Here is a 17,923-nt window from a genome sequence, read left to right on the forward strand (position 1 = left end):
CACAGCCTCCCCACATCTCTCCAAAGCTTGCTGGTCCCCTGTCTGCTTCACATCTACCCTTGATACCTTGGCCTGAGATGTAATTAGCGCTGATGTCGGAATGTGTGTGCACATATGCTCATGTGTCTGTGCACACTGGTGTGCTTCCTGCGTGCCTGTGCGTGTGTGTGGTGAATGTCTGTGCACCTGCACATGTGCATGTGTAGTGTGAGTCTGTGGGCCTGTGGTGTGTGTGTGCACGTGCATGTGTGTGACTGTGGGGCGCGTGTGTGTGTTTCAGAGAGGAGGAGTGACCACAAGCAGACCACAGCTCACACCTGGACCCAGAAGCAGACAAAAGGCTAGTGGCGTCCAGGTGACATTAGCCATCAAGCGGAAGTCCTTAGAGGTGCGGCAGCTCCGAGGATCTGAGGGGCCTCGAAGAGATGGGTCCCCATACCACAATTCGAAACAGTGCTACCCACTGATGCCGGACTCTGCAGTCTCTGAGACAACCACTCTTAGTTCTCAGAGACTCCTGGGGTTCCAGGAGGTCCCTCTGTCCTCACTTTCTGCAGCCAAAGCATCTGGCTGGTGGAGGCTGCAGATCTGGGACCCAGCCGATCACACTCCAGCAGGTGCCATACGAAGCCCTTCGGCTTCCCCCCACCCCTCACATCAGTCCGAGGCACCTCTGCTCCTCCAACCACTCAGGCCAAAATCCTAGAAGCCACCCCAATCCCTTGCTTCTCCACTAGGGCCCATGTTATCATCTCTATTTGTACAAGAGTAGACCTTGAACATGTCTACCATTGCCTCCCTTGTGCAACCACCATCATCTCACTAAGTGACTGTGTAAGTTCCTGTGTGTCCTCCCTTCTCCCACCCATTCCCCTGTCTTCCCCCTCCACCGGCTGAGCCATTTGAAGAACAGGTCACATCATGGCATTCCCTGCCTGTGCCCCTGCAAGGCTTCTCATGGGCCTGAGTGTAAAAACAAAAAACAAAAAATAGAGTCTTATGTGAGCTGACCACCTCCCACCCCAGCTCCTCAGCCTCATCTACTATTCTCCCAGTCCCTTTTGCCATCCCAGCCTTATTTTGGTTCCTCACACTGGAAGGCCAGGCTTCTCCCGACAGGTAGGGGCTCAACAAACGTAATAGCCAATGGAAAAGTGTTGGTCCCTTGGCAGAACTCACAGCATCCCCCCTCCATAGCCCAGGGCGTCCTGCTGGGTTGCGGCAGAGACTTCAGGACCCTGGACAGCGCTACTTGGCCAGAAGCGCCTTGCAGGTGGGACCCATGTCCACTTCCGCCCACAAGGGCTTCCCTTGCACCTGGAAGATCTGCATATAGTGTGTCCTGATGAGCAGGTGAACGTGTGTTGTAGTGTCCCCAGGGGCTGGCCCACCCAGAGAGGCAGCAGTGCGGCACCTGAGCTGGTCTCCTCGCCCTCAGGTCTCCGTCGGCCCGGCCCAGATGTCACTTGCTCGATGATCTGTCGCAAGTGGTGCTTGAAGGTGGCCGTGTTCAGCTCCTCATACTCGCAGCCCAGGGCCTCCGCTGCGTGGTTTGCCCACTCAAACCGCATGAACTGCTTCCGGCCGACTGCAAGAGGGACAAAGCAGAAGGACGGTGGTGAACCCCTGGGCATGGAGTGTGTGGGCTCCCAAGAGGACCTCGGGGATCTCGCCACCTCCCACCCTCTGGGCCACCCGCCCTCAGTGGGGAACCCCAACAACCGCCCCAGGCAGGGGTCAGGTTTCCCAAGACATATGCTTTTCCTGCTTCCTTGCATTTGCATTGTTCACTTTTTCAAAGCAATTACAATGATCATGTGGACATTCTAAATGTGGAATTGGAGAATTGATCGTAAAAAAAGTATGAGTTGTCCACCTATGTATCCACTTACCTATCCATCCACCCACCCACTGCCCCCTGCCACCCACCTACCCATCCATTCAACTACCCACCCAGCCACACATCCGACCACCTGACTATCCATCCGTTTATTCAAAACACACGTATTGAGATCCTACTACGTGACAGGCACTGTGTCTGCCACAGAGAAATCAATGATGGGCACGACAGACAAGGTGCCTGTCCTCGTGGAGCCTACAATCTATTGAGGGAATTAGACAATAAACAAGAAAACAAATAGATGAACAAGATAACTTCAGTTGATAGAATTATAAAGTGATTCCCCTTTAAGGAGAAAATAAAGCCAAGAGATGAGATCAAGAGGAACTAAGAGCATCCCTGTGGATCCACAGTGGTCAGAGAGGGCTCTGTCTGAGGATGTGATGTCTGAGCTGGGTTATAAAAGGTGAGAAGGAGGTGGCTTCCTAAAGAAGTAGGAAAGAGCTTTAGAGAGGGGAGGAGGCGACTGTGCAAAGGTCCTGAGGCAGAAATAAGCATAGTGTATTAGAGAAATGCCAAGAAGGCCAGGTGGCTGGAAGGTAAGGGGGGGGGGAGGGGGATGAGGAGAAGCCGAAAGAGGTTGAAGGAGCAATGGGGAACCACACTATGACCTATTATAAGGCCATTTAGGATCAACAGACTGTACAACACAAACAATGCTTACAGCCAAACATTAAGTAAAAAGCAAATTAGAGAACTGTACCAGAGTATGATGTCAACTGTGTAAATCATTCTAAAGTGCTGTAAAAAAACAACAATAGTAAAAAGCAGGGCGCCTGGGTGGCTCAGTCAGTGAGCATCCGACTTCGGCTCAGGTCACGATCTCGCAGTTTGCGAGTTCGAGCCCCACGTCGGACTCTGTGCTGACAACGCGGAGTCTGCTTCTTCTGATTCTGTGTCTCCCTCTCTCTCTCTTTGCCCCTCCCCCGCTCGTGTCCTGTCTCTCTCTCAAAAAATAAATACAAACATTTTTAAAAATTTAAAAATAGTAAAAAGGAAATATGTCCAAATATTAACAGTCATAGCTGGGTAAGGGGATTTTGTATTTTCTAAATTTTCTATGGTGCTTGTGTACTAATTTTATAATCCGAATAAAAAATTAATGGCTGATGAAAACAAATACGAGTGCCATCCTTAAATAATTTCTTCCATTACTTATCTTCCCATAAATGTTTCCCTCTTTGAAATAAAAAACACAGCCACCCTAGGTTTCTCAATCCATCAGAAAGAGATCACAGGGCTTCAAGAAGACGTCTTGAAGAATCAGTCTGGTGGAAATTCGGAAAAAGATTTTATGTGATACTTGGGTGCCACCCAAGGGAAGGAGCCCTGCCCCCAGGTCACCGAGGGGCCACAATAGCCCCTGCTCATTGGCTTCCTCCTCCATGCCAGTTACTCAGCACTGATCATCACAAGAGAATATTCCCATTTTACAGATGAAAAAGCTGATTCAGAGAAGCCACCAGAAATCAGATGGACACTAAATACAAGAAGTACCATTTCACCAAAATCAGTCCCTCAGATACCCACTTTTAAGAAATTTGCCGTATCCTTGGGACCCTAGGTGAGACTTTCCTTAACACGGACTCATTTATCTTTTTCACTTAACTAAATATGTTGTGAGGAGAAATATTACAGCCTTATCTTAAATGAAAACCCACTTGTTGGAGGAGGCCATCCAGAGGACGTGACTGCCCATTGACCCTGGAGCTGGCCCTGGGCTCCTCACCCCCCTCCCCTCTCTGTGAAACGTACATTCTGCCCACGTTCCCATAGCGGGTGGGGGAGCTGTCTTCAAGGATTTAGCCTTGAGTGAGCAAGGTGTTGTTTAGACCATCTGGATTGAATATGCTGTATACACTTTTAAGATTTGGGTGGGTGGGTGCAGGGATGTACAGGGCTGGCCAGCAGAGAGAAGGCTCCTATGTAAACTCCCTTGCTTATTACACCTGCTGGCTACCAATCTGGAGTGATCTGTTTCTGTCTTTGGTCTCCCTGTGCCCTGGGTGAGCTGGGGCCAGTTTGCAAACCAACACCATTATCACTTGTCACAAACAGATAGCAGAAATAAATACAATATGAGCACAAAAGTATCAATAGATACTAATTAGACACAGTTACCTGGGAGCCGGAGGTCTGCTCCGTGTCAAAATGGAAGATTAGTGACGGTTAGAGATTTTAAAGGCTGTTAGCCCCGAGTGAGTCTTCTTTCCCCCTGTGTTGGGGGTTGAAAGGCAATTAAATAGGAGATAATGTTCTAGGTAGGCGATGTCCTGTCTCTCTCCTGCCCTGTCAACCCTCCTCTGCCACTCTCCAAAATATTCCCCTACACTCTGCCTGCAGTGACCTTCGGTACCTTGCTGAGTCAGGAGGGGAATCAGCCATGGCTCTTTCTGAAAAGAGGAGCAGTGAACAGGCTCGATCTGACTCTAAATCCTGCCTGACAAGGGGGATATTTCCCAGGGCCCAGTGCAGCATCCTGCTGGTGGCAGCATCCAGGGGGTGGGGGTGGGGGTGGGGGTGGGGGTGGGGGACACACAGGGAGCTTCGCCAGGAAAATGCGTGTTTTGCTTCCAGTTCCCTAAAGACTGGTTGGTGCACAAGATCCAACCCCATGGGTTCCCCTATATTTGTTCAGACATGGGTGGAAGACAGAGAACTGGGGGGCACCCGAGGCAGAGACAGGAACATGGACACTGGACCAGACAGCATCTGGGTCCTTATCCCCGCTTCTGCCATTCTCAGCTGCCAGTCTTTGGGTGAGGTGCACAGCCTTTTTGAGCCTCAGTTTCCTCATCTGTAAAATGGAGTCATAAAACCCCAAGCACTTCGTCACAGGGCTGCAAGGACTGGGTGAGATGGTTACACTTACGCGGGAGATACCCAACAGAGCGTCTGGCCCTGAGAAGGTGTTCATTAAATGTCTATTCCCTTCTCCACCTGTGAAATCAAAGAGGGCACCACTCACCCGACCGGGATTGTTCCGTCCTGGCGGCTGCAGGGACTCCTCCTGCAGATCTGTCTCTGGCTTCAGGAGAGGATTTGGGGGATGGATAATGAATCGGCGCCCTTCAGATTTGGGCCACGCCCCAGAGATACTGAGCCAACTGAGGTAGGTCATTTCTCTTCCACAGAAAGGCAGACACACATGGGCTCAGCACCTCCTACCAACCGACCCCAAAGCCAAGCACAAAGCTGTCCTCAGAATGCCACCGGGTCTGGAGATTCCCACCCAAGTGATGTTCATTTATGCGATGTTTCCTTCTCCTGAAAAGCCATCACTTACTGAACAAGGACAGCCATCAAGCATCGGCATGTGCCGGGCACTGTGCGGTGTGTTTCCTCACCCTCTTCTTTGCGCTCATAAAAAGCCTCTGAGGTAATTCAAAGATGTGGAACAGACCCGGCAAGGTCTAGTTTCTGGTCCAGGGAGTGAGTGGCAGAGCGGGATTCCCGCCCTTGTGTGCGGATCGCAGAGGGCGCAGAAGCCACTTGCTGGTGTGCTCGGGCAGAGTCTGTATGGCCGCTGCTCTATCCCGATCAGAGCTGGCACCAGGAAGTGCTCAACAAACATTCGTAAAGTGGGTAATTACATGGGGGAAGGAGTGGAGAGTGGAATGCACGCTTCTCGATGACGGCCAGCCCCACCTGCTTTCCCTCGCCGCTTCTCTAAGACCGGGGAGGGAGAATCTCTGTGTTCTCCTCTCCCCCACGGAACCCGCCATCTGAACCTTAGAGACCGCCTTTTCTAACAGGGAAGATCAAATAAAAGACAACACAGAAGTGAGACCGACAGACAGGATGGAGCCAGCTCCTCGGAGGGGACTCTTTGTGGGGCGGGTTTGTGGATTTCTCCCTGCCTCTAGCCCCCTCCAAAGGGGGTCATGCAACTCAACCCAGGTGCTTTCTCCCCACCCACCAGGAGGCAAGGAGCCTGTGCCCAGAATAACGCCAAAGCCACACGCAGAGATCATCTCAGGCCAGTGCACTTGGCTGTCAGCCTTTCTGCCGGTCCCTGGCGGGACACAGGGCCCCGTGGCAGGTAGGACTACAGTCTGGCTTCTGCACACACCATGCAGGGACCTGCTCCCTCTTCTGCAAGCGTCGCACAGGACACATGATGCTGAGCTGCAAGCAGGGAATGTTCCCTGGTGGCCCACCTGTCACTCCTCCTCTGTCTCGCTCACCCAAGAAAAAGAAACCAGAAGGCCAATGTTTGACGCTATCACAAAGGCCACCTGAATATCCTAACTTCAGCCAGCAGCACGTGCCATGCACCTTCCCATGCCAGGCGCTGGACTCAGCACCAAACACCACTGCTGCCTCATTGAATCCTCCCCGCGGCCCCAGGGGCCAACAGTAACATCACCACTTGGCTTAGGAAAACACCGGACCTCAGAGTGGCCTTCCAAGGCCACGCGGCTGGGAAGGGGCAGAGGTAGGATTTGAATTCAGGCCTCCTGACTCCAGCACTCAATATCCTAACCATGGCGCTGGTGCAGAGGGGCCTCGCCTCACAGTGAGTCTCAGTCTAAAGTCAAGTGCCCTTAAGATTGCCCTGGAGAATCTCAAATGGCCCGTAAATGGCTTCTCCTCTTTACAAGTCCAACACAGAAGGCTTTGCCTCCAACAGAACACACACACGCGCGCGCACACAATGGATGGCTGGCCTCTAGTGGCCAGGACTTTTGAAAAGACGCGCACCTGTAACCCTTAGCTTTGTGTTTGCCTTGCATGTATGGCGGGATTTGCATAAATACAATGCACGTGTCATAGGAACCACCCACCCGTGGATCTGTTCTAAAGATTATTTGCAAGGACCAATTCTTCTCTTAGTCTTAGTGACAAAGGGTCCGTGAGCCTCGCCACGGCCTGAAGGATGAACACTGAGTGTGTCTACACTGAGGGAGAGGACAGTTGTGTGACCTTGGCCGAGCTCCCAACTGCCTTGCAGGGCCTGCAGGCTGAGTGTTGTTTAAGCCTGATTTTACGGTACAAGCTGCTGAGACACAGGAGGGGATATTGCCCTGCCCTAAGTCACCCAGCATGTAAGTGGCCAAGCTAGAACTTGAGTCCAGGTCCCTGACCCCTGATTAGCGGCGGTTCTGGTACCTCCCTGCATCCCGTTTGAACATACACGTGGGCTGTATGTAGGTCAAGTCAAAAGGAAACAGGGACAGACTACTCCTGGCAACATGGGGGTTGGGGGAACCTGCAAGGGCGCCGTCAGAGCTCCACCCTCACCCCCTGGGAGGCTTGCTGTGCTCCCTCCTGCTGAGGGTGGTCTCTCCCAGTGGCACTTGCTCAAGCCAGGGAGCTGGAAGTGCCATGGAATTGAAATCCTCAGCCCTCCACCAATGACGGAAGGTGATGCCCTCTGAGTGAGTTAATTCCGTGTGTGTGCTCTATGCTGCCCCCCAGAGGTCTCTAGCGGGACTGAGCCCCAGTTGCGCACAGCGATAGCTGGCTTGCTAACATACCCTTCAAGGCTGCCTTCCTTCCCCACAGTACATCCTGGGATCACCTCCCACGTGAACCATCTTGCCCTTGAACGCCTGCATCAGCAGCTGTACCCACGTCAGGTGCTAAGACTCCAAGACGGCCTTCGGGGCTGGTCACACTTAGCAAGGTTTGGTTTGCATTCCCCTTCAATTATTGAGACCAAGAATTGGGTCTGAAAGAGACCCAAGGTTTGGTAGGCTGCTATTTCTTTGTGTCTTTGTTCCTCTGAAGCCATTTGCAACTTCCGGGGTGAGGCCCAGCTCCAGCCAGTGTGCCACCAAGGGCAGGGCTGAGTCAGAAACTCCCCATGTGGCAGAACGGTATGGAACAGGGCAGAGCGGCCAGACAGCTGGGGGCTCAGTTCCCCCAAAGGCATTCCTCATAGCTGTCATTCCATGTCGTTCATCAGTGTCACTGGGAAGAAATGAATCCTGTATCATATCAAGCTGATCATTGCTTGGTGAAACAAGTTTCTTAAACTGCAGGACTTCTCAGAGCCTTTAAAGTATATCTTATGAATCTCCAAGAAGAGGACATTCTGTTCAGACATATTAGGCCTGAGAATACTTTTAGGAGCACCTTGCATGTCTGATGTCCCATGAGACACTAGTTTAGGAAACACTGATTTAGCAGAAAGACCCTTCAATTAACCAGGTGACCCTGGACAAATTGCCTTACCTGAATCACCTACCAAGGTCACTATGCTGGTAAGAGGCAGGTTGGGATTTGAATAGAAAGGACGAAAATGAGAGCCAGAAAAAAAGGAAGGAGCAAGGAAATGTAAATGGACTACAGTTTCTGAGAGGCTCAAAGCCACCTGCAAAAGCAGGTTTTTCCCTTTATGTTCGATCCAAAAAGAGAGAGAGAGAGATGAAATAATAACACAACAGCTTTCCCCTATGCACCAGGAGTTCAATTGCTATCAATTACTGAGGCCTCCTGCATTTATTAATAACCAAGTTACTTCTCCTTCCAACAACTTCCAACAATAGCCGTGCTGTCGCTGAATTACCAAGCATTATGTGACTTATTTATAACGCTAGTGCATCTGGGTCACATCTCCTCACACAGCGGTTCACAATCCGGAGCCCTGCGAGGAAGGATGTGACCTGCAGGGAAGAGATAAGCCTGAAAGTCTAGAGATGCTAGAAGACGAGCCAGTGTCACTCCACAGACAGGCTGCCTGGGTTCGAATCCCACCTCTCCCGCCTAAAGCCCCGTGGTGCAGGGGAGGTCCTGTCACCTCCTAGATCCTCCATTTCCTCTTCTGTAAAATGGGAATCTACCCCCATGAAGCGCTTGGGGAGCCTCAGTGAGGTTATCTGTGCAGATCGTTTAGTACAGGGTCCGTTCTGTGAATGTCAGCTCCTACGATTATGATCGCGCTCTGAGATTTCTGCCCTTCCAGGGGACGGATGGGTCAGAAAGAGAAACCCCGGGAACCAACTCAATTCAGGCAGCTGTGGCTTTCTGCGCAGGGGTGACCAGCAAGGTTCTAGTGTTGGGACCCTCTTACGGGCTAGAACTTCAAAGCCCTGCCTGCTTCTTATCGCTGCTACTGTATGTCCCTGCTGTCCCACCTGTCCGGCTTCGGACAAAGTTGCCGTCTGCCCCAGCACCTTTCTGCGTATGCACGGTCAGTGCTCCCTGTAAGGCCTGGTCAATAAGCCATCTATAACCCAACTGGATCGCAGCTCACATTGCCTAGAAGGCAATGTACAGACCACTCCCAGCGCTCTGGGGAGTATGAGCAGGTGTTTGGGGGAAAAAAAAGAAGTCTCACTAGACAAATCAGTTGGGGCAGCATCAGAGTAAACTAAGGAAAATGGCCGCTTTCGTGCAGGACTTCTCAGAGCCTCGAGTATACCAACGGGCATCAGGAATTTACAAGAGAAGGGGAGCCGGAGGAGGAGTCTCCCGAGCTAACTCGATCACGAGGCTGGAGGGAAAAGGCAGACACGGCATCTTTGGGGCGGTGGCAACTAGGGAAAGAAAGCGGAGGCTGAACATCCAAAGGCAGACTCGGCCTGGCGGCGAGATCTCCAGCAGGAGATGTCCCCTCTCTGAGCATCAGTTTCCAAATCCATGAGATGGGTGGCTCTTCTCCCAGAGGGTTGTTTGAAGGAAGGATGAAATGAGACATTGGATGTGAAGCCCGCAGAGCTGGTGATCTTTGCTGAGGAGCCGGTGGAAGGGGAGACTTGTCACATCACTCTGCTCCCTCCAGGGGACTCCAGGAGCAAGGGCTCAGGGGCAGGGCCAGCAGCAGGCGTGAGACTTGCCTGAGGCCGCACAGCTAGTGAGGCAGAAGCCAGGACTGGAGCAGCCCTGGCTGGCTCCCGGTCCGGTGCTTTTCCTACCTTCCGGCGTCCCTCAGCCTATCACACTGTTCCCTTTGGAGCTGCTTCCTGGGTCCCGAGGAAAGCCCAGCCAGCAGGCGGTGTCTCCTGAATGCTCACCACGCGCCTGACCCTGTGTTAAATCCACACCTGGTCTCCCCATGTGAAAAGGTCTCATTACTGTTGCCATTACTGTTGCCATTACTGTAGCCATGTGAAAAGCTCTCATTACTGCTTGCATTTAATGATGGCGCCCCGGACCCTACGACATAACGTGGCATAAAGAATAGGACAGAAGGCTTTAGGGGCGCCTGGGGGGGCTCAGTGGGTTGAGGGTCCGACTCCTGGGCTCAGCTCAGGTCATCATTTCACAGTTCGTGGGATCGAGCCCCGAGTCTGGCTCTGTGCAGAGAGTGCAGAGCCTGCTTGGGATTCTTTCTCTCCCTCTGTCTCTCCTCTCTCTCTCTCTCTCTCAAAACAAATAAACTTTAAAAAAATGAATAGGAGGGAAATCTTTAAGGATGGAACTCTACAACCCAAAATTGGGCTCCTCCCCTTCCCACGTCCATAACCTTACATAACTTACCTTACCTCTTACATCTCCCCACCTCCAGCTATAGGTTAGTAGGGGCTCTGGTGATCAAGGCTTATAGAGAGCCCCGAGGGCATCTGGTCCACCCCCATTAGGTAAGCCCTTTCTGCTCTCTGAGCCTCAGTTTCCTCATCTGTAAAATGGGATAAGAAGTGGCCAAAGCTCTTAGAATAGTGCCTGGTACATAGTAAGCACTGGATAGATATCAGCTCCTGTTATCATTTATGGGAAACTGAGGTTACGAAGCTGGAAGGGGCCTTGACAGGGCTATCCGGCAAGGGAGTAGCTCACCCTATGTGAAACCTGCTGGCCCGGGGGGGGGGGGTGTCTCAGCCTCCCCACCCCGCCCTCCCACGGCGTGGGGCTGCCCGTGAGCGATGCCTTCTAGCGTCGGCCACTTCAGGGTTTTGTGGGCTTTTTAAAAATATAATTGTTTACATCCCAGAGCAGCCATTTCGGCTTAATGAATGAATTCAATATGCTCAGAAAACGCAGAATAAATCCTTGCCTGTGGCCCAGAATAGGCCCGGCTGCACCAGCTGTCGGGCAAGGAGCCAAGCCACCAGCTGGGGCAGGGCTGAGGATGCGGGGTCTGTGTCTACACAAAGGCAGAAGGTGGGACGGGTCCCAGGAGGGGGACGGGCCTCGGGGATGCTGGGTCCAAGGACACTTTAGCGCAATCTCTAGGTTGTAGGGCCACGTGGCAATCTCTTCATCAGAGCCCCGTTTCGACCCAGCATCACCCCTTAGGTTGGCACCTTGCAGATGGGAACACGGAGGCTTTGCTGAAACCACCATACCGTTGCTCGGGGAGGCTCCTCTCCCTGAAGCACCCTTTCCAATTTCTTCTCAGCTTTGGAGATTCAGCCCAAGGGTCCCCTAGGATGGTAGGCCCCTTGGATGGGGCTGACCACTTTGAATTCAGAGTGTCTCCTGCCTACAGTATTCTCCGGGCTTCCTCCATGCCCTGATCTGGGTCTATCTCCCTTGATCGGACTGAAATTTTGTCTTGGAAAGTAAGGATGGTGTCCCTGGGCAGCCAAGGCACAGTGGAGAAGACAGGAAAGGAGGAGAGAAGGAGGAAGAGGAGGAGGGAGCGAAGAGGAAAGGAAGGGCTGAGCAAAATGAACACAGAAATGGCCCAGGAGCCCGGACACTCGGGCTCTAGTCCCACCTCCCCCACAGCCTTGCTGTGTGACCCTGCGCAAGGCCTTTCCCCTCTCTGATCCTCTGCCCCCACCCGGTACAAATAGGGGCTTGGGCCTGGGGCGATCTTAGTCCCTTCAAGGCAGGTGGTTCTCTGTCCTGCCCAGCCCAGGGTGTTCACAGAGCCAGGCAGGTGGGTCCAGGCTGTGAGAGACTGAACTTGCCATCTGAGGCAAGGAGAAACCATGCAGGCCCAGACTCTAGCGGGCCCGACTCGGTGACCCGTGATGTCCCCTCGTCCAGAGCCCGGAGGAGTGAACGACCCTGGCCCCCGCCAGCTAGGGCCCGGATGCCAACCCTAATCAGCACTTTGGGGGAAAATACAAAGGAGGTGCGGGTACGCTGGGCTCTAAACACCTTGCTGCAAATGTGCAGCTTGTGTCCTCGGGGACAGGGAGACGCGCAGGTAGGAGCCCCTCTCAGGGCAAGGGAGCGAGGCACCTGGGGGCCTGCATGCTTCCCCTACGGAAACAGAAGTGAGCGCGGACAAGTGAGGAGAGGACAGGAGTGGCGGACAGAGGGGGCGTCCCCAAAGTGGAGACAGTGGATCCATTCTGAAACTCCAGGCCTCCCTCTGCCCCCGACGGACAGAGTGCCCAGCAGACAGAAGGTCCAGCTTTGTGCCACTTAGAGCTGTGTGACCCTGAGCTGTCGTGACTTCACCCCTCAGAGCCTCGGCTTCCCACCTCCTAGTGGAAACAACGACATCAGTACCTGCCCCACAGTCTAGTGAGGGTTCAGTGAGCCAACCCGTGTAACACCCCGGGGATGCGAACCAGTCCGGGTGCATCGAGACGTCAGGCCTAGAACACACTCTTTGACCCAGCAGATCTGTGTTCAGGAAACCATGCTTCCAAAATGCTCATTCCTACACGGGTGTTCAGGGCAGTGTTGTCTAGGCCCCCAAAAACCCAAAAACAACCCGAATGGCCTGCAGGAACGCGGCTACAGATACAGAGCCCCTCCCCTCCCCCCCATAATGGGCAGGTCCCTGCGGTCAACAGAGAAAATTAGGGTCACCCCTATGACTCAGCGTGCAAAGAGGTCAAGGACAGGGTCACTGGGTGGTTCAGTCGGTCGAGCGGCCGACTTCGGCTCAGGTCACGATCTCACGGTTCGTGGGTTTGAGCCCCGCGTCGGGCTCTGTGCTGACAGCTCGGAGCCTGGAGCCTGCTTCGGATTCGGTGTCTCCCTCTCTCTGCCCCTCCCCCACTCACACTCTGTCTCTCTCTCTCAAAAATAAATAAACATTAAAAAAAATTAAAATAAAAAAAGAGGTCAAAGACACGAGCCGGCTCCTTACAGGCGCAGACAGAGTTGCGGTGATATTCAAACAACATCCAAGCAAACCGCCCGCCTGTATATTTGTTACACGCAGAGATGCTGCTAAATGCGCGGTGTGTAAGGGCCTGACCCTACAGCCGGTGGTTTAGGTGACAGTAATACACCCATGTCAGTCACCGCTACTGCGGACCAGCCGCGCTTGGAGAGGGTTCATGGAGCTGCATAGGCGCTCCGACCTCCTATGAGTCTACAATGACTTCAAACCGAAAAGTTTAAGAGAGGAAAAAAAAAAAAAAAAAACCCAGGCTGTAGGGCAGTGACCTATCCTGTATGAACGCAGTCACAGTGGAATGTGACAGTGCGCATTTGTCAAAACCCACGGGATGGACAACTCCAAGGATGAGCCCGAATGGAGACGGCGGACTTTAGTTGATCGCAGAGTGTCCGCATGGGCTCATCGCTTGCAGTCACTGCTCCTTTACGCCCTTAACAACGATCCCCTTGGAGGGCCGAGGGGTCTGACGGGGCAGGGAGGGACCCTTTGCTACTCCACCGTCTTCTGTATGGTTTCCGCTTTCGACAGGAAGATGACTCTACGGTATTACGTGTGCAGAGTGGTTTTCAAACAGAAAGAGTAAAGCACTTCACAAGGTGCTTTGTGCTGGTGGGGTCACCGGCCCTCTGCGCGCAGGGTCTCGCCCTGGCCGGGGGCACGTCTGGTCACCTCCTCCTGTCCTTAGATCTGGCCACTGGAAGTCAGGGCGTCGCAGGAGAAGGCGGGGCCATGGGGGGTGGGGGTGGGGGTGGGGGTGCTGGGCCTCTCTCCTTCCCGCAGGCCTCGCCCCCCCACCCCCGGGCGCCCCGAGTTACGACCTCATCCATTCAGGGACTGACATCTTTATTATAGCGTCTGGGGAGTTAGCAGCTGATTGGCAACCTCCCTTCATCACCCCATTATGAGACCCCCCCCCTTGGGTTATATATGGGCCTGGTAGTGTCATCTATTAGGCCATGGGGTCAGCAAGTAGACTGGCAAATTTAGTGAAAGAATAGTAAATTAACCCTCCCATTGGCCTTTAGAGAAAAAGGAAAACGAGGCAATGCGGCCATCCAGACAGGCATCACTCGTCCTGTGGCTATTTTGGATTCCAGACATTATTGTCATCGCTCTGAAATAACGAGAGAGAGCAGGCAGACTGACAGTCTCGGGCTTTCTCTTGTAGCGACAGGACCACAGGGGTCGGAGAGGCTGAAAGACCAGCCTGCATCAGCCTCGGGAACTCCACCTTTGCAGGGGAACGCTCCCTGGAGGTGGACAGACTTCCCGTTAATAATAATACAGTGATAAAATAACCAGAATGACGAAGTTTCACATACTCAGATTAAATGACATGAGCCTCACGAGAACCCTAGGAGGCAGGCACTATTGTTATTCCCATTTTACAGATGAGGACACCAAGTCTCAAGAGGTCAAAGAAGTAGCTGAGATCACGCAGGAGAACAGGGATCGAACGCGGATCAGCCTGGTCCCAGAACCCATGCCTTTCGTGAGCTCTCCAGCCTTGATTCTGCTTAACGGCATAACCTTCCAGATGGGGGAATAGGGATTGGAGATTGGACACAGCCACGGATGGAGATTAGACGGAGCGGAGAAGCTCTTAGGGGAGAGGCGACCATCCGGGCGCCCAGAATGCACGCGAGGATTAGGCCAGCTGGGTGGCAGAGAAAATAGCGAAGGGCAGGGATCCAGGAGGCAGGCAGGCAATGACTCTAACCTTGGACCCACCACGTGATGCTGTGTGACTTTGGCAAGGTCACATAACCTCTCTGAGCCTCGGCATTCCTCAACTGCAAAATGGGAATTCCTTCCCTATCTGTTACGGGTGCTGGGAGGATTCAAAGCGAGAGTGCAGGTGAAGGGGTCCCCCGGTTCCTGGGCTGAGGTGGAGAACAGGGGACTCTGAGAGGGTTTTGTGCATGGAGATCATTCCCTGGCAGACCGTTGCGTCTGGTTCTACTGTCCCACAGACAGGGGGACCCAAGACACAGAAATGGTTTCTCACCGCAAAGAGGGCACTGAGTTCATCCTTCATTTACTCTCCTGTGGGAAGGGAGTCCTTAGGGGACATCACAGGACAGTGGCAGGGAACAGGGAAAGCCCTGGTAATAAAAGCAGGGAGCAGAAGTGTCTTCTTGCCAAGTCAGCAGGGAGCAGGGAAGCCTTGGCTGTGGAATTTGACAAGCTTTATGCCATCGTACCTTCCAAAAGCCAGAACTTACCATGTGCCTGGCTCTGTGCTCGGCCCCTGACATACGGCTTCTCGGTTCATCTGTACGGTGGACATGTGAAGTCAATGCCCTTCTCAGTGTACAGGCCAGAACACTAAGCCTCAGAAAGCTTAAGTGACTTGCTCAAAGCCACTGTGGCTACACATGGCCAACCCAGTTATCTCTCAGCCCCCGTGTTCTAGAACCTTCTTGCTGCCCCCTCCGGGGATGGAGTCTGGTTCCCCTGGTCCTCGAAGCTGTCAAAGGCTCATCACCAGTAGAAGATGGCAGGAGGGACGCTGAGTGATATCCGAAGCCAGCTCAGAAAAGGGGACACAGCTTGCAGGTTGCACTTGAAGCCGCCACGCCGAGAAGCCGCCCAAAGGAGCTCACGCGGGGAGGCCACAGACCGCACGGGACAGAAAGATGCCCAGCCAGCCCCAGCCTCCTCCACCTGCTTCCACCATGTGACTGCGACCGTAGGACAAGCCTCCAACCCGAACCGCCAGCTGAGCCCTTCCAAGGGGACAGGGAAGGAAGCCCTTCCAGGAGATAATGAAATGATTGTCGTGCAAGGCACGGGGGGGTTGGGGCTGGCGTGTTACGCAGCACGGTCACCTGACCAGTCCCAAAGCTGGCAAGTTGTTCGAGTCCTCGCGTCGACGTGAGCCCAGGTCTGTGTCACTCCTGGCTGCTCTCAGTACTGCCCTGCACTGTCCTTGGCCCTGGAGACCTTCTGCTAAGCTGTGGACAGAGCACTGGACAGTGAGTCCAGAACTGGATTCTGGTTCAGAACCGGCCATTCATTAGTACAGAAGTCTCACAGTGCACCCTTAGGAAAGGAGCGTCTCCATTTAGAGGCCTGGGTTCTTCACCCACCCACCCAACGGGCTTTCAGCCTACCACCCAGCCCCCCTCATGGGCTGGCTTTAACACCGACAGAAACCACCAGCAACAAAAGTACTTTGCACAGAGCAGGAAGTCACGGCTTGCTGAATACCTCCTATGGTATTCACCTGGCAAGTCACCTGGCAAGGTGTCATGCATCCAGTCTCTCTATCGAATGCTCAGAGAAGGTAAGCAGATTTATTGCCATTTCACAGACACCGAAGCTGAGTCCAGAGAGGGGAAATCACTGTGCACAAGTTAAATCACACAGTCGGGGGGGGGGGGGGGGACCTGGGTTCAAATACCAGAGCCCCTGCTATTTCCTTCTCCCCCTCTCTCGCCTTATCAAGTGAGTTCCAGAGAGCATCCATTTGCTGCCTTTGAAACACACAGGAGGGCGCCTGAGTGGCTCAGTCGGTTAAGCGTCCGACTTCAGCTCAGGTCATGGTCTTGCAGTTCGTGAGTTCGAGCCCCGCGTCGGGCTCTGTGCTGACAGCTCGGAGCCTGGAGCCTGCTTCGGATTCTGTGTCTCCCTCTCTCTCTCTGCCCCTCCCCTCCTCATGCTCTGTCTCTCTGTACCTCTTTCTCAAAATTAAACAAACATCAAAAATAAATAAATAAATAAAAGGGAAAAAAACATACACACAGCCACCAGCTAATTGTTCCAGGGGCCACCTTTGCCAAAGGAAAGAACCACAAGGTTGGATGAATGGTTCCCTGATGGCTCCTGAGGGATGGCCCGGGCCACGAGCCTTGGTCAACAGCAAACCAACCTCGATGTCAAATCACCCAGGGTTTTCTGCCTGCCAAGTGGAGCCAGCCTCCAGAGCGTCCTCCCCCCGGCTTCCCAAGGGACCAGTCTGGGACAGCAAGTCTGAGAGACAGAAGGGAGGCGGAACCACAGTGCGAAGGAGGGAAAGTTCTGGACCCTCCTGCCACTATTAGAACACATTCCCTAAGACCCAACAGCCAGTCACTTTAAAAACAAGTCACTTTAAAAAAAATTTTTTTTAAACGTTTATTCATTTTTTGAGAGAGAGAGAGAGAGAGAGACAGAGAGTGAACAGGGGAGGGGCAGAGAGAGAGAGAGAGGGAGACACAGAATCCAAAGCTGGCTCCAGGCTCTGAGCTGTCAGCACAGAGCCCAACTTGGGGCTGAAACCCACGAACCGCGAGATCATGACCTGAGCCGAAGTCGGAGGCTTAACTGACTGAGCCACCCACGCGCCCCAGAACAAGTCACTATCTAATGAACCAACCGAGCCAGGAGTCACCTTGCCTGTGCATGGGAAGCGGCCCAGAGTCAGAGCGTTATTAGCATTGCAACCTTGGGGGAGTCTCCAGATAGCTCTAAGACATCCTTTGTCCCCCCTCCATCCCTCCTCCCCCACCTGAGGCTCAGGCAGCTTCCATAACTTGGCCAAAGTCACAGCCCGCTGATAAAAGGCCAGGCTGAAATCTGAACCGGCTGACTGCAAAACTTCCATGTCCTTTCCCCTCCACGTCCTGGCATGCCTCTGACTTTGCGACTGACGGGGGGGGGGGGGGGGGGGGGGGGGCAGGCAAAGCTCATGACAGGGCAGCCCGCCCCCCTCCTCCCCACAGGCAGCCAGCCTCCTGGGATAAAGGCCACCATGTCACAGGGGCCAATGGGATTGAGAAGGGTGTGGGGAGGAGGCATGTTTCCCTGCAGGAACTCAGGGGTCAGCGGGGACCTACATAGGATATGAGCCCCCCAAAGGAGGCGGCTCAGAGCAGCCCCAAGGAGTTATGCTGCGGCCGTGTATGATGTAGGCGCAGAAGGTTCAAACGAAGCAGGGGCCATGAGCACGCGGGGACCCCATAGTGAGCTGAGAACCTGGGGTGCCATCCACCTGGAACCACCCACATGCGCCCAGTGGGCTTCCTGCTCAAAGCTTGGCACCTGTGATAAGCACACATTTG

General features: G+C 53.5%; 1 protein-coding gene across 3 annotated transcripts in view; it reads right to left on the reverse strand.

The window, feature by feature from the left end:
* MYO18B (myosin XVIIIB) overlaps window positions 1–17,923 on the reverse strand; it is a 255,506-nt gene that overhangs the window by 187,010 nt on the left and 50,573 nt on the right. For all 3 annotated transcript variants that reach the window (XM_027050907.2, XM_027050908.2, XM_027050910.2), the window contains one exon: window positions 1,415–1,588. In XM_027050907.2, the coding sequence (XP_026906708.2) occupies window positions 1,415–1,588 (174 nt within the window). The remainder of the gene's footprint in view (window positions 1–1,414; window positions 1,589–17,923) is intronic.

This window comes from Acinonyx jubatus, chromosome D3, assembly GCF_027475565.1.
Source record: "Acinonyx jubatus isolate Ajub_Pintada_27869175 chromosome D3, VMU_Ajub_asm_v1.0, whole genome shotgun sequence".
Lineage (NCBI taxonomy): Eukaryota > Metazoa > Chordata > Mammalia > Carnivora > Felidae > Acinonyx > Acinonyx jubatus.